Raw genomic sequence first — 23113 nt, 5'->3', positions numbered from 1 at the left:
AGAGATGAGGAACACGTCCTCAGCTTAGGTTTGGGTTTTGTGCCCTCCACAAATTTTAATTTATTCCGTACTATGTTGGACGTGAATAAATTTGTACGAAATATAACCCTACGTAAGCATTTTTCTAATAAACAATCTGACTCAAATGTAGCATGTATACAAGAACGGGAAAGTGCAGAGGACAATGTTGTCTTAGATTTTTCAGAGACATGTGACTTGATGACCCTGAGAGATCTTGAAAGAGAAGGTCATATTGTACAAGAAAGTGTACAAACATCTAATAAAAAATACAAGAATCCGTCTACCTTTTACCCAGTGCATAGCAGGGGAAAAATAATAGAAACATTCTACAATAGGGTAGAGGATGATCTGAGAAAACTCTCTATGAATCAACAACAGTCCAAGCACAACTTGTCTAAAATGCAGCAAAAAGCATTAAAAGATTTGAGCAAAAATGATAATTAAGTGATAAAGCAGGCCGATAAGGGGGGCTCAGTTGTGCTAATGAATAGATCTTCCTATATTGCTGAAGCATTGAGACAACTGAGTAACCCCACCAGCTATGAAAAATTGAACCATAATCCAACCAAAAACTTCCAGCGTCGACTTATGCACTTTTTGGATGGGGCCTTGGAACAGGGTCTGATTGACAATGATTCCTTGAAATACTTATATGTGGAAAACCCTGTGACTCCTATTTTTCATCACCTCCCAAAGGTGCATAAGTCGACAGCTAATGTCCAAGGTAGACCGATCATTAGCGGAATGGACTCAATGCTGGAACATTTATCCGAATGGTTGGATGACATCTTGCAGCCTCTGGTAAAACAGTTGCCTAGTTATATCAGAGATTCGAAACATGTCATTAATGTGGTGGAACAATTTGAGTGGAGTAGAGACTCAGGATGGCTCACTGTTGATGTTGTAGCCCTCTACTCTTCAATACCACACGAAAAAGGACTTGAAGCTATTCACTATTTCCTAGTGAGGGAAACAGCATACAGTGAGCCATTGATTGCATTTATAATGGAAGTCACGAAGTTTCTTTTGACGCACAATTTTTTTCAATTTGAGGGGGATTTCTACCTGCAGAGATGTGGGACTGCTATGGGCGCCAAGTTTGTGCCCACCTATGCCAACCTACAGGGAGTGCAGAATTATTAGGCAAATGAGTATTTTGACCACATCATCCTCTTTATGCATGTTGTCTTACTCCAAGCTGTATAGGCTTGAAAGCCTACTACCAATTAAGCATATTAGGTGATGTGCATCTCTGTAATGAGAAGGGGTGTGGTCTAATGACATCAACACCCTATATCAGGTGTGCATAATTATTAGGCAACTTCCTTTCCTTTGGCAAAATGGGTCAAAAGAAGGACTTGACAGGCTCAGAAAAGTAAAAAATAGTGAGATATCTTGCAGAGGGATGCAGCACTCTTAAAATTGCAAAGCTTCTGAAGCGTGATCATCGAACAATCAAGCGTTTCATTCAAAATAGTCAACAGGGTCGCAAGAAGCGTGTGGAAAAACCAAGGTGCAAAATAACTGCCCATGAACTGAGAAAAGTCAAGCGTGCAGCTGCCAAGATGCCACTTGCCACCAGTTTGGCCATATTTCAGAGCTGCAACATCACTGGAGTGCCCAAAAGCACAAGGTATGCAATACTCAGAGACATGGCTAAGGTAAGAAAGGCTGAAAGACGACCACCACTGAACAAGACACACAAGCTGAAACGTCAAGACTGGGCCAAGAAATATCTCAAGACTGATTTTTCTAAGGTTTTATGGACTGATGAAATGAGAGTGAGTCTTGATGGGCCAGATGGATGGGCCCGTGGCTGGATTAGTAAAGGGCAGAGAGCTCCAGTCCGACTCAGACGCCAGCAAGGTGGAGGTGGAGTACTGGTTTGGGCTGGTATCATCAAAGATGAGCTTGTGGGGCCTTTTCGGGTTGAGGATGGAGTCAAGCTCAACTCCCAGTCCTACTGCCAGTTTCTGGAAGACACCTTCTTCAAGCAGTGGTACAGGAAGAAGTCTGCATCCTTCAAGAAAAACATGATTTTCATGCAGGACAATGCTCCATCACACGCGTCCAAGTACTCCACAGCGTGGCTGGCAAGAAAGGGTATAAAAGAAGAAAATCTAATGACATGGCCTCCTTGTTCACCTGATCTGAACCCCATTGAGAACCTGTGGTCCATCATCAAATGTGAGATTTACAAGGAGGGAAAACAGTACACCTCTCTGAACAGTGTCTGGGAGGCTGTGGTTGCTGCTGCACGCAATATTGATGGTGAACAGATCAAAACACTGACAGAATCCATGGATGGCAGGCTTTTGAGTGTCCTTGCAAAGAAAGGTGGCTATATTGGTCACTGATTTGTTTTTGTTTTGTTTTTGAATGTCAGAAATGTATATTTGTGAATGTTGAGATGTTATATTGGTTTCACTGGTAAAAATAAATAATTGAAATGGGTATATATTTGTTTTTTGTTAAGTTGCATAATAATTATGCACAGTAATAGTCACCAGCACACACAGATATCCCCCTAAAATAGCTATAACTAAAAACAAACTAAAAACTACTTCCAAAACTATTCAGCTTTGATATTAATGAGTTTTTTGGGTTCATTGAGAACATGGTTGTTGTTCAATAATAAAATTAATCCTCAAAAATACAACTTGCCTAATAATTCTGCACTCCCTGTATACATGGGTTGGTGGGAACGGTCCCACATCTATGCAGGTGGCGATACCCTCAAATCTCACATCGGTCTGTACTGTCGTTTCATAGACGACTTGTTAATAATTTGGAGGGGAAGTGAAGAACAAGCTGTGTCATTCATTGAATCCTTGTGTTTTAACGATTTGAACTTGGATTTCACCTATGAATACAATGAATCCAAAATACACTATTTGTCCTTGAATTAAAGGGGTGGCCTACAGGTGTAATTACCTCTGAAGTATATAGAAAACCAATATCTGGTAATAGCCTACTACACGCTAGAAGTTGCCACCCTCGCCATGTCCCCTACTCAATAGCCAAAGGACAGTTTGTCCGTTTAAAAAGAAATTGTACACGATCTGAGAGTTTTGAAAATCATGCGGATGATTTGCAAAACAGGCTGTTGGAGAGAGGATATGGCAAAAGTGTGATTAAAAGAGACAGACGTGAGGTGACTAGCTTGGATAGAAACAACCTATTAAAGGATGTTAAAAAGAACAAGAGCAAGCAGGCAAACAAGCTAACTTTTGTAACTGACTATTTCAACCAGTACCAACAAATCTGTGGAATAATACGCAAACACTTTAGGCTACTAGTAGCAGAGGATTCCCTAAAAGAAGCAGTTACGAGTGGCTGTAGGTTTTCGTACAGACGGAGTAAAACGATAGGAAACGTTGTATCACCATCTCAATTGAGAAAGAAATTACCAAACCCAGAGCCCTCCTCATAGTTAAGACACACAGGAACATTTAGATGTGGGTATTCGAGCTGTAAGGCATGTGAGCATGTCCAAGTGGGTACCACCTTCAGTTCCACAGTTACTGGAGAAGTCTTTAACATAACAGAATGCTTAAACTGTAGAGCAACATACTGCATATATCTGGTATGCTGCTCTCAATGTAATCTACAATACGTAGGGTTGACCACCAGGGAGGTAAGATCCCGCATTCGCGAGCATTTGTCTACCATAAACGTAGGAAAAATCAGCACACCCCTGGTCGACCATTTCGTAAATAAACATGACAAAAACTGTGATTCTCTGAGATGGAAAATCATAGAAAAGATAAAACCTCATAAAAGAGGAGGGGACAAATTCCAGATTTTGTCCCGTCAGGAAATGTATTGGATATTCAGGCTTCGGACCAAGATACCCCTTGGTCTGAACTCCGAATAGGAATTTATCAACTATTGGGATTGACTGTTTTCACAGTCATAATAATTACGGACTTACAAATTAATAATCACAAGTAACACAGCATTGAGTAGTGCCCCTAGGACTAATAAGAGTTCCTGACCGTATAACTTTGAGAAGATGGTAAAGTATATCTGATAGAATCCATTTGGAGTTAGACAAAAATGTGTTTTCATTTAAATATACCCCTCCTGTAATAGGTCCCTTTCCCAGATTAAAAACTTCAGCAACTTCATTTATCCATACTGAAATAATAAATGTTTCCTATTTGTTCAAAAATAATGAATCAACACAATACTTGGATATGTGAACAAGACCCCCTCTTTTGTTAAAAGACAAAATTTAAACTATATAAATAGCAGCTATTAGAATGAACCTCCTATTAAATAACCTAAGAGATTATAATAGAATTCGATTTTGCACAGGGGAGTAAAATAAACCTACATTCAGAAGATTTTTTGTAAATACATAAAATCAGTCAGAATAACATGTATGGTGGTTTAATAATGATATAATTTCAACTAACAAATTGTGGCTATGAATTGGTTTATATATACATATACTTTAAATTTTGTATATGATCATATTAAACATTGAATATACTCCTTTTTTTCCCCCAGCACTACTAATGGTTAATTGTTTGCAATTTTCTTTGACCAATAGGAGCCCAGTGTGGGCTTTTTAAATGAGTAAATTGATTGAAATTTTTAAGGACTGTGAATACGGCTCACGCCGAAACATGTTAGTCTTTGTTTGTAAGCTAGGGGGGAATATGTTGTCCCATTACTTTTAAATTACTCAAATAAAGTTTACAATTTTTACTTTGTTTACTGGCATCCTTCCTTTTTGGACTTTTCAGTTTATAGCTTTGGTATACCTTTCAGATAATATAATGTTACACATGTAACACTAATATAGGTTAAGATATAATGTTACACTGGTAACACTAATATGTTTTAATATAATGTTACACAGGTAACACTAATATAGATTATAATATAATGTTACACAGGTAAAACTAATATGTTATAATATAATGTTACACAGGTAACACTAATATAGGTTATAATATATTGTTACACAGGTAACACTAATGTGTTATAGTATAATGTTACACAGGTACCACTAATATGTTATAATATAATGTTACACAGGTAACACCAATAAAGGTTATAATATAATGTTACACAGGTAATACTAATATGTTATAATATAATGTTACACAGGTACCACTAATATGTTATAATATAAATGTTACACAGGTAACACTAATATAGATTATAGTATAATGTTACACAGGTAACACTAATATGTCATAATATAATGTTTCACAGGTATCACTAATATAGGTTATAATATAATGTTACACAGGTAACACCAATATAGGTTATAATATAATGTTACACAGGTAACACTAATATAGGTTATAATATAATGTTACACCGGTAGCACTAATATGTTATAATATAATGTTACACAGGTAACACTAATATAGGTTATAATATAATGTTATACCGGTAGCACTAATATGTTATAAAATAATGTTACACAGGTAACACTAATATAGGTTATGATATAATGTCACACCGGTAACACTAATATGTAATAATATAATGTTACACAGGTAACACTAATATAGGTTATAATATAATGTTACACAGGTAACACTAATATAGGTTATGATATAATATTACACCGGTAACACTAATATGTAATAATATAATGTTACACAAGTAACACAAATATAGGTTATAATATAATGTTACACAGGTAACCCTAATATAGTTTATAGTATAATGTTACACAGGTAACACTAATATAGGTTATAATATAATGTTACACCGGTAGCACTAATATGTTATAATATAATGTTACACAGGTAACACCAATATAGGTTATAATATAATGTTACACAGGTAACACTAATATAGGTTATAATACAGGTAGCCCTCAGTTTACGCCGGGGTTAGGTTCCAGAAGGAATGGTTGTAAATCGAAACCGTTGTAAATTGAAACCCAGTTTATAATGTAAGTCAATGGGAAGTGAGGGAGATTGTCATAAGTAACACCTAATACATTATTTTTAAAGCTTTGAAATGAAGACTTTAAATGCTAAACAGCATTATAAACCTAATAAAATAATCACACAACACAGAATATATAATTAAACTAAGTTAAATGAACAAAAACATTTGCTAACAGCATTATAAACCTATAAAATAATCACACAACACAGACTTCACTTGCATTTTTCTGCAAACAGTTCTTTCTATGCATTCCAATCTGGACTGATTTATAGACAGGTAGATTTTGTTCCTTTGAAATCTGCTCGATAGCTCAGGTCTGGTTAAATTGATTAATTTCAGCTTGCTTGGCTTTGATGCAACACAAGCAGACAGCTCCACCTACTGGCTATTTTAATAAATGCACTGCTTCTCAATGCTTTTCAATAGCAGTCACATGACTGGAAAAAGGTTGTTATTCTGAAACGGTGTAAATTGAACCGTTGTAAAACGAGGGCCACCTGTATAATGTTACACAGGTAACACTAATATAGGTTATGATATAAATAAAAAGAGAGAAGCGCTCAACCTGGGAACAAACAATAGCATAATAGCTTTTTCTATGGCTAGTTACCACCCTAGAAGCACCCTAGAAGAAGAGGCTGCTTCTAGGGTGTTAACTAGCCATAGAACAAGCTATTATGCTATTGTTCGTTCCCAGGTTGAGCCCTTCTCTCTTTTTATTTATGCAAATTATGACACTTAGGGAAGTCTCCCTAAGTGTGATGCGGGAATCCAGACGTGGACCCGTTGCTCAGTGTGCCTAGAGGGATATGGCTGCACCTCAATGACGAGGTATTTCTGGGCTGGACTGTACTGTGAAGTCAGGATCAGACTGATATGCTTCAGGAAAGTTCTTCTCTGTGAAAGGCACATGTTGAGCAAAAAGAGGCTGCTTCTTGGGTGGTAACTAGCCATTGAGCAAGCTATTATGCTATTGTTCGTTCCCAGGTTGAGCACTTCTCTCTTTTTATTTAGGTTATAATATAATGTTACACAGGTAACACTAATATAGGTTATAATATAATGTTACATTAGTGACACTAATATATTATAATATAATGTTACACCAGTGACACTAATATAGTATTATATAATGTTATACCCATAACACTAATATGTTATAATGTAATGTTACACCCATAACACTAATATATTTTGTAATATAATGTTACACAGGTAACACTAATAAAGGTTATAATATGTTACACCGGTAACACTAATGTGTTATAGTATAATGTTATGCAGGTAACACTAATATAGATTATAATATAATGTTACACAGTTAACACTAATATATGTTATAATATAATGTTACACCGGTAACACTAATATAGATTATAATATTATGTTACACAGGTAACACTAATATAGGTTATAATATAATGTTACACAGGTAACACTAATAAAGGTTATAATATAATGTTACACAGGTAACATAAATATAGGTTATAATATAATGTTATGCAGGTAACACTAATATAGGTTATAATATGTTACACCGGTAACACTAATATAGGTTATAATATAATGTTACACAGGTAACACTAATATAGGTTATAATATAATGTTACACAGGTGACACTAATATAGGTTATAATATAATGTTACACAGGTAACACTAATATAGGTTACAATATACAAGTGCAACACTAATATATTATAATATAATGTTACACCGGTGACACTAATATCGTATTATATAATGTTACACAGGTAACACTAATATAGGTAATAGTATAATGTTACACAGGTAACACTAATACAGTATAATATAATGTTACACCGGTGACACTAATATAGTATTATATAATGTTACACAGGTAACACTAATATAGGTAATAGTATAATGTTACACAGGTAACACTAATACAGTATAATATAATGTTATACCGGTAACACTAATATAGGTTATAATATAATGTTTCACAGGTAACAGTAATAAAGGTTATAATATAATGTTACACCGGTGACACTAATATAGTATTATATAATGTTACACAGGTAACACTAATATAGGTAATAATATAATGTTACACAGGTAACACTAATATAGGTAATAGTATAATGTTACACAGGTAACACTAATATAATTTATAATATAATGTTACACAGGTAACACTAATATAGGTAATAGTATAATGTTACACAGGTAACACTAATATAATTTATAATATAATGTTACACCGGTAACACTAATATGTTATAATATAATGTTACACAGGTAACACTAATATAGGTTATAATATAATGTTTCACAGGTAACACTTATATGTTATAACAATGTTACACAGGTAACAGTAATAAAGGTTATAATATAATGTTACACCGGTAGCACTAATATGGTATAATATAATGTTACACAGGTAACACTAATATAGGTTATAATATAATGTTACACCGGTAACACTAATAAAGGTTATAATATAATGATACACAGGTAGCACTAATATAGATTATAATATGTTACACCGGTAGCACTAATATGGTATAATGTAATGTTACACAGGTAACACTAATATAGATTATAATATAATGTTACACAGGTAACACTAATATGTTATAATATTATATAATATAATGTTGCACAGGTAACACTAATATAGGTTATAATATAATGTTACACAGTTAACACTAATATAGGTTATAATATAATCTTACACAGGTAACAATAATATAGGTTATAATATAATGTTACACCGGTAACACTAATATAGGTTATTATATAATGTTACACAGGTAACACTAATATAGATTATAATATAATGTTACACAGATAACACTAATATGTTATAATATTATATAATATAATGTTGCACAGGTAACACTAATATAGGTTATAATATAAAGTTACACAGTTAACACTAATATAGGTTATAATATAATCTTACACAGGTAACAATAATATAGGTTATAATATAATGTTACACCGGTAACACTAATATAGGTTATTATATAATGTTACACAGGTAACACTAATATAGATTATAATATAATGTTACACAGGTAAAACTAATATAAGTTATAATATAATGTTACACAGGTAACACTAATATGTTTTAATATAATGTTACACAGGTAACAATAACATAGATTATAATATAATGTTACACAGGTAAAACTAATATAGGTTATAATATAATGTTACACAGGTGACAGTAATATAAGTTATAATATAATGTTATACCGGTATCACTAATATGTTTTAATATAATGTTACACAGGTAGCAATAACATAGATTATAATATAATGTTACACAGGTAAAACTAATATAGGTTATAATATAATGTTACACAGGTAACACTAATATGGGTTATAATATAATGTTACACAGGTAACACTAATATAGGTTATAATATAATGTTACACAGTTAACACTAATATAGGTTATGACATAATGTTACACAGGTAACACTAATATAGGTTATAATATAATGTTACACAGGTAACACTAATATAGGTTATAATATAATGTTACACAGGTAACACTAATATAGGTTATAATATAATGTTACACAGGTAACACTAATATGGGTTATAAATTAATATTACACAGGTAACACTAATATAGGATATAATATAATGTTACACAGTTAACACTAATATAGGTTATAATATAATGTTACACAGGTGACACTAATATAGGTTATAATATAATGTTACACAGGTGACACTAATATAGGTTATAATATAATGTTACACATTAATTTGACAGGTAAGTTTTAATTTAAAATTGTAATTTTAATATAAAGTTAGGGGGGCGTTAGGTTTAGGGGTCACTAGTTTAAACTAGTTTATTGCAATGTGGGGGGGCTTTAGGTTTAGGAGTTAATAGGTTTATAGTTAATTATATTTAAATATTGTTTGTGATGCGGGAGGGCGGCGGTTTAGGGGTTAATAACTTTCCTATAGTGGTAACGATGTTGGGGAGTGGCAGGATAGGGGTTAATACATTTTATTCATGACGGCGATGTCGGGAGCGGCAGATTAGGGGTTAATAACTTTAAATATGTAGTTTATGGGTGTTAGTGTACTTTGTAACACTTTAGTTATGAGTTTTATTTAATAGTTTTGTTGCGTAAAACTCATAACTACTGCTCTCAGATGGCAAAATAGATCTTGTAGTTAAAGGGTGTAACTCAAGCTTTGTAGCTAGAACACAGGCTAAAAGGCTTGCAGTATAGCTATACCGAAAAGACTTGTAATGGCTGCGGTGCTGTTTTAACGTTGAAGTGACCATTTTTTCATCGTTAAAAGACGAACGCACAACTTGTAATCTACCTGATTGAAAATTGAGCACAATTAACTAGAAATAGGTGGTTGTTGTCAAAGCTCTTTATGGGTGTATGCTGGTGTATTGTCTCCATCTAGTGGAAACATTAAGTCACTACATTCTTTTTGAACTTGTGTAGCCATACGCCTAGATTTGGAGTTTGGCATTAGCCGTCAAAACCAGCGTTAGAGGCTCCTAACTCTGGTTTTGGGCTACCGCTGGTATTTGGAGTCAGTCAGGAAAGGGTCTAACGCTCACTTTGCAGCCGCGACTTTTCCATACCGCAGATCCCCCTACGCCATTTGCGTATCCTATCTTTTCAATGGGATCTTTCTAACGCCGGTATTTAGAGTCTTGGCTGAAGTGAGCGTTAGAAATCTCCAGACTCCAGCCGCAGAGAAAAGCCAGGAGTTAAGAGCTTTCTGGGCTAACGCCGGTTCATAAAGCTCTTAACTACTGTGCTCTAAAGTACTCTAACACCCATAAACTACCTATGTATTCCTAAATCGAGGTCCCCCCACATCGCCGCCACTATAATAATTTTTTTTAACCCCTAATCTGCCGACCGCACACCGCCGCCACCTACGTTATACTTATGTACCCCTAATCTGCTGCCCCTAACACCGCTGACCCCTATATTATATTTATTAACCCCTAATCTGCCACCCCCAACGTCGCCACCACCTACCTACAATTATTAACCCCTAATCTGCCGACCGCACAGCGCCGCCACCTACGTTATCCTTATGTACCCCTAATCTGCTGCCCCTAACACCGCCGACCCCTATATTATATTTATTAACCCCTAATCTGCCGCCCCCAACGTCGCCACCACCTACCTACAATTATTAACCCCTAATCTGCCGACCGCACAGCGCCGCCACCTACGTTATCCTTATGTACCCCTAATCTGCTGCCCCTAACACCGCCGACCCCTATATTATATTTATTAACCCCTAATCTGCCCCCCACAACGTCGCCGCCAGCTACCTACAATAATTAACCCCTAATCTGCCAACCGCACCTCACCGCTACTATAATAAAGTTATTAACCCCTAATCCGCCTCACTCCCGCCTCAATAACCCTATAATAAATAGTATTAACTCCTAATCTGCCCTCCCTAACATCGCCGACACCTAACTTCAATTATTAACCCCTAATCTGCCGACCGGACCTCACCGCTACTATAATAAATGTATTAACCCCTAAAGCTAAGTCTAACCCTAACCCTAACACCCCCCTAAATTAAATATAATTTAAATCTAACAAAATAAATTAACTCTTATTAAATAAATTATTCCTATTTAAAGCTAAATAGTTACCTGTAAAATAAACCCTAATATAGCTACAATATAAATTATAATTATATTGTAGCTATTTTAGGATTAATATTTATTTTACAGGCAACTTTGTATATATTTTAACCAGGTATTTAATAGCTATTGTACCTGGTAAAAATAAATACAAAGTTGCCTGTAAAATAAATATGAATCCTAAAATAGCTACAATATAATTATAATTTATATTGTAGCTATATTAGGGTTTATTTTACAGGTAAGTATTTAGCTTTAAATAGGAATAATTTATTTAATAAGAAATAATTTATTTTGTTAGATAAAAATTATATTTAACTTAGGGGGGTGTTAGTGTTAAGGTTAGATTTAGCTTTAGGGGTTAATACAGTTATTAGAGTAGCGGTGAGGTCCGGTCGGCAGATTAGGGGTTAATACTTGAAGTTAGGTGTCGGTGATGTTAGGGAGTTCATACTATTTATTATAGGGTTAGTGAGGCAGATTAGGGGTTAATACATTTATTATAGTAGCGGTGAGGTCCGGTCGGCAGATTAGGGGTTAATTATTGTAGGTAGCTGGCGGCGACGTTGTGGGCGGCATATTAGGGGTTAATAAATATAATATAGGGGTCGGCGGTGTTAGGGGCAGCAGATTAGGGGTACATAGGTATAATGTAGGTTGCGGCGGTGTACGGAGCGGCAGATTAGGGGTTAAAAAAATATGCAGGGGTCAGCGATAGCGGGGGCGGCAGATTAGGGGTTAATAAGTGTAAGGTTAGGGGTGTTTAGACTCGGGGTACATGTTAGGGTGTTAGGTGCAGATGTAGGAAGTGTTTCCCCATAGGAAACAATGGGCCGCGTTAGGAGCTGAACGCGGCTTTTTTGCAGGTGTTAGGTTTTTTTTCAGCTCAAACAGCCCCATTGTTTTCTATGGGGGAATCGTGCACGAGCACGTTTTTGAAGCTGGCCGCGTCCGTAAGCACCGCTGTTATTTAGAGTTGCAGTGGCGGTAAATATGCTATATGCTCCCTTTTTGGAGCCTAACGCAGCCCTTCTGTGAACTCTAAATACCAGCGGTATTTAAAAGGTGCGGCCAGAAAAAAGCACGCGTAGCTAACGCACCCCTTTGGCCGCAAAACTCCAAATCTAGGCCATAGCGTTTTCCATACTTTATGTTCCATTTCATTTGAGCTACCTTTAAAAAAACTACAAAATCAGGGTTTTGTATTCCATAAGTTTTTAAGATTTCACAGGACTCTTCCGATATAGATCTGAAGAAGAGACTTGCAAGGTCTTTAAAGCTTATAGAATACAGATTTGGTTGGTTTAATAAAAGGTATCACAGTCAACTAAAAGGAACATTCTCTATGGGACCAATTTGACAATAGCTCTTTTCTGCTGCAATACTGTACAGACTGTAACAACACATGCTGTTAACATTAACCCTCATACTATATCTAATCCCTATACCTGTATCATTAACCACTACTCTTAAAGGGATAGTCTAGTCAAAAAATAAACTTCCATGATTCAGATAAAGCAGGCAATTTTAAGCAACTTTCTAATTTACTCCTAATATATTTAAACAGAAGCTGGCAGATTACAAAGAGTCTTTGTAAAGTATTGGCATGAAGTGTAAAGCAAGAGATGTGCAGAAGTTCACAAACAAATGCAAAAATAAACACATTTTTTATTATCTGTTGGATTCATATGAATACCAACTGCCACTTACATGAATTGAAAGAAGAAGGAAAAGGTGTATCAACGAAATTCATTACACTATTGTTCATTCGTTATTCTGTCAAAAAAACAAAACAAATACAAACATAGCACCCTAACAAGCATCCGAAACCCCCTGTACTTAAACCCCGCTACACCACTCCCCCGACTGGAATCTCCCCACTTTACTAAACCTAAGTGCCTGACCCCAACTTACTAAAGGGTTAGTTGTGGTGGGGCTTCTAGTTGCAGTGGGAGGTCTGGTGGTTAGGGGGATAGTTGTGGTGTTGTGATCGGTGTTTAGGGGACGAGTTGCAGTGGGAGGTCTGGTGGTTAGGGGGCTAGTTGTGGTGTGGCGACTGGTGTTTAGGGGACTAGTTGTGGTGTGGTGACCGGTGTTTAGGGGACTAGTTGTGGTGTGGTGACCGGTGTTTAGGGGGATAGTTGTGGTGTGGTGACTGGTGTTTAGGGGGCTAGTTGTGGTGTGGTGACCGGTGTTTAGGGGGCTAGTTGTAGTGGGAAGTGTGGTGGTTAGGAGGCTAGTTGTGGTGGAGGGACCGGTTGTTAGGGGGATACTTGTGTTGACCAGTAGTTAGGGGGCCGGTTGTAAGGGGGGGGACGGTGTTTAGGGGGCTAGTTGCAGTGGGACATCTGGTGGTTAAGGGGCTAGTTGTAGGGGGGACCAGTGTTTAAGGGGCTAGTTGCAGTGTGACGTCTGGTGGTTAGGGGGTTAGTTGTGGTGTGAGGTCTGGTGGTTAAGGGGCTAGTTGTGGTGTGGTGACCGGTGCTTAGGGGACTAGTTGTGGTGGAAGATCTGGTGGTTAGGGGGCTAGTTGTGGTGGAAGGTCTGGTAGTTTGGGGGAAGTTGCGATGGAAGGTCTGGTAGTTAGCGGGCTAGTTGTGGTGTGAGGTCTGGTGGTTAAGGGGCTAGTTGTGTTGTGGTGACCGGTGTTTAGGGGACTAGTTGTGGTGGAAGGTCTGGTGGTTAGGGGGCTAGTTGTGGAGGAAGGTCTGGTGGTTAGGGGGATAGTTGCGATGGAAGGTCTGGTGGTTAGGGGGCTAGTTGTGGTGGAAGGTCTGGGGGTTAGGGGGCTAGTTGTGGTGTGGGAGGTCTGGTGGTTAGGGGGCTAGTTGTAGTGTGGTGACCAGTGTTTAGGGGGCTAATTGTGGTGTGGGACGTCTGGGGGTTAGGGGGCTAGTTGTGATGGAAGGGTCCAGTTGCAGTGGGGGGACTGGTGTTTAAGGAAATAGTTGTGGTGGATGTCTGATGGTTATGGGCTAGTTGTGGTAGGGGTACCAGTGTTTAGGGGACAACTTGTGGTGGGAGGTCTGGTGGTTAGGGGGGTAGTTGTGGTTAGAGGGCTAGTTGTGGTGCAGGGACCGGTGTTTAGGGGGCTAGTTGTGGTGGGAAGTCTGGTAGTTAGGGGGCCAGTTGCAGTGGGGGGACTGGTGTTTAGGGTGTTAGTTGCGATGGAAGGTCTGGTGGTTAAAGGACTAGTTGTAGTGTGGGGCATCTGGTGTTTAGGGGTCTAGTTGCGATGGAAGGTCTGGTAGTTAGCAGGCTAGTTATGGTGTGTAAACTGGTGTTTAGGGGACTAGTTGTGGTGGAAAGTCTGGAGGTTAGGGGGCTAGTTATGGTGTGGGGACCAGTGTTTAGGGGACTAATGTGGTCGGAGGTCTGGTGGTTAGGGGGCTAGTTGTGATGGGAGGTCTGATGGTTAGGGGGTTAGTTGTGGTGTGGGATGTCTGGTGGTTAGGGGTCTAGTTGTGGTGGGGGGACAGGTGTTTAGGGGACTAGTTGTGATGGAAGGTCTGGTGGTGAGGGGGCTAATTATGGTTTGAGGACCAGTGTTTAAGGGACTAGTGTGGTGGGAGGTCTGGTGGTAAGGGGGCTAGTTGTAATGGGAGGTCTGGTGGTTAGGGGGCTAGTTGTGGTGTGGGACGTCTGGTGGTTAAGGTTGTTGCTAGTTGTGTTGGAGGGCCCGGTTGTTAGGGGGATACTTGTGGTGACCAGTGGTTAGGGGGCCAGTTGTAGGGGGGGGGTGTTGTGTAGGGGGCTAGTTGAGGTGGGACATCTGGTGGTTAAGGGGCTAGTTGTAGGGAGGGACCGGTGTTTAGGGGGCTAGTTGCAGTGGGACGTCTGGTGGTTAGGGGGCTAGTTGTGGTGTGAGGTCTGGTGGTTAAGGGGCTAGTTGTGGTGTGGTGGCTGGTGTTTAGGGGACTAGTTGTGGTGGAAGGTCTGGTGGTTAGGGGGATAGTTGCGATGGAAGGTCTGGTGTTTAGGGGACTAGTTGTGGTGGAAGATCTGGTGGTTAGGGGGCTAGTTGTGGTGGAAGGTCTGGTAGTTTGGGGGAAAGTTGCAATGGAAGGTCTGGTAGTTAGGGGGCTAGTTGTGGTGTGAGGTCTGGTGGTTAAGGGGCTAGTTGTGTTGTGGCGACCGGTGTTTAGGGGACTAGTTGTGGTGGAAGGTCTGGTGGTTAGGGGGCTAGTTGTGGAGGAAGGTCTGGTGGTTAGGGGGATAGTTGCGATGGAAGGTCTGGTGGTTAGGGGGCTAGTTGTGGTGTGGTGGTCTGGTGGTTAGGGGGCTAGTTGTGGTGTGGTGACTGGTGTTTAGGGGGCTAATTGTGGTGTGGGACGTCTGGGGGTTAGGGGGCTAGTTGTGGTGTGGTGACCGGTGTTTAAGGGGCTAATTGTGGTGTGGGACGTCTGGGGGTTAGGGGGCTAGTTGTGGTGGAAGATTTGGTGGTCAGGGTCCAGTTGTAGTGTGGGACATCTGGTGTTTAGGGGTCTAGTTGTGATGGAAGGTCTGGTAGTTAGCAGGCTAGTTATGGTGTGTAAACCGGTGTTTAGGGGACTAGTTGTGGTGGAAAGTCTGGAGGTTATGGGGCTAGTTATGGTGTGGGGACCAGTGTTTAGGGGACTAATGTGGTGGGAGGTCTGGTGGTTAGGGGGCTAGTTGTGATGGGAGGTCTGGTGGTTAGGGGGTTAGTTGTGGTGTGGGATGTCTGGTGGTTAGGGGTCTAGTTGTGGTGGGGGGACAGGTGTTTAGGGGACTAGTTGTGTTGGAAGGTCTGTTGGTGAGGGGGCTAATTATGGTTTGAGGACCAGTGTTTAAGGGACTAGTGTGGTGGGAGGTCTGGTGGTAAGGGGGCTAGTTGTAATGGGAGGTCTGGTGGTTAGGGGGCTAGTTGTGGTGTGGGACGCCTGGTGGTTAAGGTTCTAGTTGTGTTGGAGGGACCGGTTGTTAGGGGGATACTTGTGGTGACCAGTGGTTAGGGGGCCAGTTGTAGGGGGTGGGGGTGGTGTTTAGGGGGCTAGTTGAGGTGGGACGTCTGGTGGTTAAGGGGCTAGTTGTAGGGAGGGACCAGTGTTTAGGGGGCTAGTTGCAGTGAGACGTCTGGTGGTTAGGGGGCTAGTTGTGGTGTGAGGTCTGGTGGTTAAGGGGCTAGTTGTGGTGGTGGCTGGTGTTTAGGGGACTAGTTGTGGTGGAAGGTCTGGTGGTTAGGGGGATAGTTGCGATGGAAGGTCTGGTGGTTAGGGGGCTAGTTGTGGTGTAAGATATGGTGCTTAAGGGGCTAGTTGTGTTGTGGTGGCTGGTGTTTAGGGGAAAAGTTGTGGTGGAAGGTCTGGTGGTTAGGGGGCTAGTTGTGCTGTGGGAGGTCTGGTGGTTAGTTGTGGTGTGGTGTCCGGTGTTTAGGGTGCTAGTTATGGTGTGGGATGACTGGTGGTTAGGGGGCTAGTTGTGGTGGAAGATCTGGTGGTTAGGGTCCAGTTGCAGTGGGAGGACTGGTGTTTAGGGAAATAGTTGTGGTGGGAGGTCTGGTGGTTATGGGGCTAGTTGTGATGGGGGTACCGGTGTTTAGGGGACTAGTTGTGGTGGGAGGTCGGGTGGTTATGGGGCTAGTCGTTGTTAGAGGGCTAGTTGTTGTGTGGGGACCGGTGTTTAGGGGGCTATTTGTGGTGGGAGGTCTGGTAGTTAGGGGGCCAGTTGCAGTGGGGGGGCTGGTGTTTAGGGGGCTAGTTGCGATTGAAGGTCTGGTGGTTAGGGGACTAGTTGTAGTGTGGGACGTCTGGTGTTTAGTGGTCTAGTTGCAATGGAAGGTCTGGTGGTTAGGGGGCTAGTTATGGTGTGGGGACCGTTGTGGTGGGAGGTCTGGTGGTTAGGGGGCTAGTTGTGATGTAAGGTCTGGTGGTTAGGGGGCTAGTTGTGGTGTGGGATGTCTGGTGGTTAAGGGGCTAGTTGTGGTGGTAGGTCTAGTGGTTAGGGAGCCAGTTGCAGTGGGGGTACCGTTGTTTAGGGAACTAGTTGTTGTGGGAGGTCTGGTGGTTAGGGAGCTAGTTGTAGTGTGCGGACCGGTTTTTACAAGGCTAGTTGTGATGGAAGGTCTGGTGGTTAGGGGACTAGTTGTAGTGTGGGACATCTGGTGGTTAGGGGGCTAGTTGTGGTGTAGGGACAAGTGTTTAGGGGACTAGTTGTGGTGGATGGTCTGGTGGTTAGGAGGCTAGTTATAGTGGGAGGTCTGGCGGTTAGGGGACTAGTTGTGGTGGAAGGTCTGGTGGTTAGGTGGCTAGTTGTGGTGGTAGGTCTGGTGGTAAGGGGGCTAGTTGTGGTGGGAAGTCTGGTGGTAAGAGGGCTAGTTGTGGTGGGGGGGACCGGTTGTTAGGGGACAGTTGTGGTGACCAGTGATTATGGGGCTAGTTATAGTGTGCGGACTGGTGTTTAGGAATCTAGTTGCGATGGGGGGATTGGTGGTTAGTTACATTTTTGAATGTTTATAATGAGATTGAATATCCACATTTCAAAATCTTCGAATATAATACAGGTAGCCCTCACCTGTTGGAATGGTTGTAAATAGAAATCGTTATAAATTGAAACCCAGTTTATAATGTAAGTCAATGGGAAGTGAGGGAGTTAGGTTCCAGGCTCCTCTCAAAATTGGCATAAGTAACACCTAATACATTATTTTTAAAGCTTTGAAATGAAGACTTTAAATGCTAAACAGCATTATAAACCTAATAAAATAATCACACAGCACAAAATATATCATTAAACTAAGTTAAATGAACAAAAACATTTGCTAAACAGCATTATAACAAAAAAAAAAAACAGTTTTTTAGACTAGCGCAAAATGATTTATAAACACTCAAAAATTTTTGAAAAGGAAGTACTCCCAAAAACCTCCAAGCTACAAAATACAGATAAAAATGTTTAAAAAATTCTGCGCAAACAAATGCTGAAGTTTGTAAGTAGAAAAAAGGGGGCAGTATATAAAAAGTTTTTATATTGTCTCAAAATAGACAAAAATTCAAAAAGTTATTAGTTAGGGAATATACATTGTTTTTCACACATACAATACGCTCAAAATTTGGGCATTAATAGATACAAAGACTAATGGTGTCATAATTCAAAGAATGTAACTTTAATACAATTTTCTATATAAGGACTGCATAAAATTACTCAAAATGGATACAATAAAAATTCAATTGCTTTACTAATTTGGCCAAATTTCATAACAAATACAAAACAAATCAACAAATACACTTTGAAAAAATGAATACACTTTAAAAAATGGATACACTTTAAAAATCAGATACACTTTATTGGCGTAGATGGTAACGTTTGAAGACCCTCCAAAGCCTTCCCTGATGGTAAATGGGTAGTTTTAACCTCCAGAATCCCTCCAACTCACATATAGACAGTGAGTAAATAGCTAATGAAAGCCGCAAGTCGTCTAGATGAAAAGACAAAATCGTCTGCTTAGATGTATATCAATACTCTTAAAACAAGATATACCCGGACTTACAAATAAGTAAGCAGATGTCGGCGTTGTCTCCCCGGCTCTCCCGCTTCCAGATGATCCTTATGGAAATCTCCTGCACTTGTTTAATACAAACGCCTTCCAGGAAACCTGTTTAGCCGTTAGGAGTAGAACCCAGAGGAGACGAATGAGCGCCAAAGCAAGGTTGCGGCACCTAAACGGATAACAAGACTACAAAGAGTCCTTGAATTCAAAAGTCAGGTGATGCAAGCAGACACCTGTAGGAACACTGAGCAACGCGTTTCAATTATTTGTCAAGCTCAGTCAGCACATCTACAATCTTGGCTTCTTATACCCTACTCCTTAAAGGGGTAGCCTTTGTTTAATTTATATTTCATTTGATACTGATTTGTTCATGCAATATTGTACAGGTTTCAATTAATATGCACAAATAGCAGTTGAAATAAATTAGCAAATTAAGCATAAATTAGAATAAAGAAAAAATTAATAAAAAAAATAAAAAATTACAAATTAAGCACATTACAAGAAACCTTATAAAAATTACTTTCATTGAAACACTTTTTCATCTTTATAAAATAAATAATTCAATTAAATAATTCAATAATTGGATAATTTTAACCCTATATCAAATCTTAAAAACAAAATGGCACACATCTTGCAAAAAGAGCACATTACAAGAAACTACATAAAAAACCTATAAAAACTGTTTTTTGTTAACAATTATTATTAAAAAATTCTTATCAAAGAAATATTCCTCTTACTTCAACAAACACCCTTATGCCCAAATCCATTGTGTGTGTGAAAAAATGCAAAAAAAAAAAAAAAAGAAAGGATTATGAATATGAACATAGATATTTATGTTTTCAGAAATATTGTTATTAATCCATAAATACCCCTAAATCAAAATCCAAATTTAACCCATTTGGGTGTAGAGTCTTAAGATCAAATATCTACTTAGCCTCTAATTTCAGTAATTCTTTTCTAACATCACTACCGCTCCAATTGGGTTTGATTTTATCTATAATAGTATATTTAAAATGTGTCAAATTCCACTTTGTACAGTTCTTAAAATGTTTAGGCACTGGTAAGTCTTTATTTCTTATTTTATCCATATTCTCCACTGAATTTATATGTTCTCTTATCCTATCTCTAGCGGGGAGTTCTGATTTCCCAATATACTGGACCCCACACGAACATTCAATTAAATATACTATATTAAAATCTGTACATCTAAAAGGGCTATTTATCTTATATTCTTTTCCTGTTTTATGTGAGACAAATGTCTTCCGTTTCCTTGCATGTTGACAGGCCTTACACTTTAAACAAGGATAAAAGCCTTTTATATTAAACAATGGCTACCCCTTTAAGGAGTAGGGTATAAGAAGCCAAGATTGTAGATGTGCTGACTGAGCTTGACAAAGAATTGAAACGCATTGCTCAGTGTTCCTACAGGTGTCTGCTTGCATCACCTGACTTGAATTCATGGACTCTTTGTAGTCTTGTTATCCGTTTAGGTGCCGCAACCTTGCTTTGGCGCTCATTCGTCTCCTCTGGGTTCTACTCCTAACGGCTAAACAGGTTTCCTGAAAGGCCTCTGTATTAAACAAGTGCAGGAGGTTTCCATAAGGATCATCTGGAAGCGGGAGAGCTGGGGAGACAACGCCAACTATGTGTTTAACTTCTACAATAAGGTTGTTAATAAAGGGGAAAACTGGCTTTTTAAATGTTTGCGAATATTCCAAAACTATTTTGAATGATTCTATTATGCCATTTTAGATGTATATATATATGGCCTAGAGTCATTAAACAGACATCACTGTGCAATATCACTTAAAGGGAAAGTATTCACCAATTTATATATAACTGCATGTAATAGACACTAATATAAAGAAGAATCTGCACAGATACTGATCTAAAAATCCAGTCTAAAACATTTTTAAAACTTACTTAGAAGCTCGCAGTTTAACACTGTTGATGAGGTTAGGCTGGGACACCCAGTGAAAGGGGCTGGGAAAACAGGATGAGCAGACACTCCCACCCCTTCCCTGCAAATGAAAAGACAGATAACACAAACAGGAGCCAGCAGGAATCTGTAGACATCAGTATACATCTGATACTTTGGGGCTTGGTTAGGAGTCTGAAAATCAGCACAATGTTATTAAAAAACCCAGAATTTATGCTTACCTGATAAATTACTTTCTTTTGCGGTGTATCCAGTCCACGGATTCATCCTTACTTGTGGGATATTCTCATTCCCTACAGGAAGTGGCAAAGAGAGCACACAGCAGAGCTGTCCATATAGCTCCCCCTCTAGCTCCGCCCCCCAGTCATTCGACCGACGGTTAGGAGAAAAAGGAGAAACCATAGGGTGCAGTGGTGACTGTAGTTTAAACAAGAAATTTTAACCTGACTTAATTGCCAGGGCGGACCCTGGACTGGATACACCGTAAGAGAAAGTAATTTATCAGGTAAGCAAAAATTCTGTTTTCTCTTGCAAGGTGTATCCAGTCCACGAATTCATCCTTACTTGTGGAATACCAATACCAAAGCTTTAGGACACGGATGAAGGGAGGGAACAAGACAGGTAACCTAAACGGAAGGCACCACTGCTTGCAAAACCTTTCTCCCAAAAATAGCCTCCGAAGAAGCAAAAGTATCGAATTTGTAAAATTTGGCAAAAGTATGCAGTGAAGACCAAGTCGCTGCCTTACAAATCTGTTCAACAGAAGCCTCATTCTTGAAAGCCCATGTGGAAGCTACAGCTCTGGTGGAATTAGCTGTAATTTGTTCAGGAGGCTGCTGCCCAGCAGTCTCATAAGCCAATCAGATGATGCTTTTCAGCCAGAAGAAAAGAGAGGTAGCAGTCGCTTTCTGACCTCTCCTCTTACCAGAATAGACAACAAACAAGGATGATGTTTGTCTGAAATCTTTAGTCGCTTGTAAATAGAATTTCAAAGCACGAACCACATCAAGATTGTGTAATAGCCGTTCCTTCTTTGAAGCTGGATTAGGACACAGAGAAGGAACAATGATTTCCTGGTTAATATTCTTATTAGAAACAACTTTAGGAAGAAAACCAGGTTTGGTACGCAAAACCACCTTATCTGCATGGAACACCAGATAGGGTGAATCACACTGCAAAGCAGACAATTCTGAAACTCTTCGAGCAGAAGATATAGCTACCAAAAACAAAACTTTCCAAGATAATAACTTAATATATATGGAATGTAAAGGTTCAAACGGAACCCCTTGAAGAACTGAAAGAACTAAATTTAGACTCCATGGCGGAGCCACAGGTTTATATACAGGCTTTATTCTGACTAAAGCCTGAGCAAACGCTTGAATGTCTGGTACCTCTGCCAGACGTTTGTGTAAAAGGATAGACAGAGCAGATATCTGTCCCTTTAAGGAACTAGCTGACAAACCTTTCTCCAATCCTTCTTGGAGAAAAGACAATATCCTTGGAATCCTAATCTTACTCCACGAGTAACCCTTGGATTCACACTAACAAAGATATTTCCGCCATATCTTATGGTAAATTTTCCTGGTGACAGGCTTTCTAGCCTGGATCAGAGTATCTATAACTGATTCAGAGAACCCACGCTTAGATAGAATTAAGCGTTCAATCTCCAAGCAGTCAGCTGCAGAGAAACTAGATTTGGATGCTTGAATGGACCCTGTATTAGAAGATCCTGCCTCGTTGGCAGTGTCCATGGTGGGACAGATGACATGTCCACTAGGTCTGCATACCAAGTCCTGCGTGGCCACGCAGGCGCTATCAGAATTACCGAAGACTTCTCCTGTTTGATTCTGGCTACCAGACGAGGGAGAAGGGGAAACGGTGGAAAGACATAAGCCAGATTGAAGGACCAAGGCGCTACTAGAGCATCTATCAATGCCGCCTTGGGGTCCCTGGACCTGGATCCGTTGAGAGGAAGTTTGGTGTTCTGATGGGACGCCATCAGATCCAATTCTGGAATGCCCCATAGCTAAGTCAGCTGAGCAAAAACCTCCGGGTGGAGTTACCACTCCCCCGGGTGAAAAGTCTGATGACTTACAAAATCCGCCT

At 39.4% G+C, this 23113-nt stretch overlaps 1 protein-coding gene across 1 annotated transcript in view; it reads left to right on the top strand.

The window, feature by feature from the left end:
- The first annotated feature begins 504 nt into the window (after nucleotides 1-504).
- The window catches only part of LOC128636499 (3-galactosyl-N-acetylglucosaminide 4-alpha-L-fucosyltransferase FUT3-like), a 73099-nt gene continuing 50490 nt past the window's right edge, over nucleotides 505-23113 (top strand). The window contains exon 1 of the mRNA XM_053689507.1: nucleotides 505-1003. Coding sequence (XP_053545482.1) covers nucleotides 505-1003 — 499 coding nt within the window. The remainder of the gene's footprint in view (nucleotides 1004-23113) is intronic.

The sequence above is a fragment of the Bombina bombina genome, chromosome 7, assembly GCF_027579735.1.
Source record: "Bombina bombina isolate aBomBom1 chromosome 7, aBomBom1.pri, whole genome shotgun sequence".
In the NCBI taxonomy this organism is placed as follows: Eukaryota; Metazoa; Chordata; class Amphibia; order Anura; family Bombinatoridae; genus Bombina; species Bombina bombina.
The sequence above is the reverse complement of the archived record's forward strand: the minus strand, read 5'-3'. Positions and strand labels throughout refer to the sequence as shown.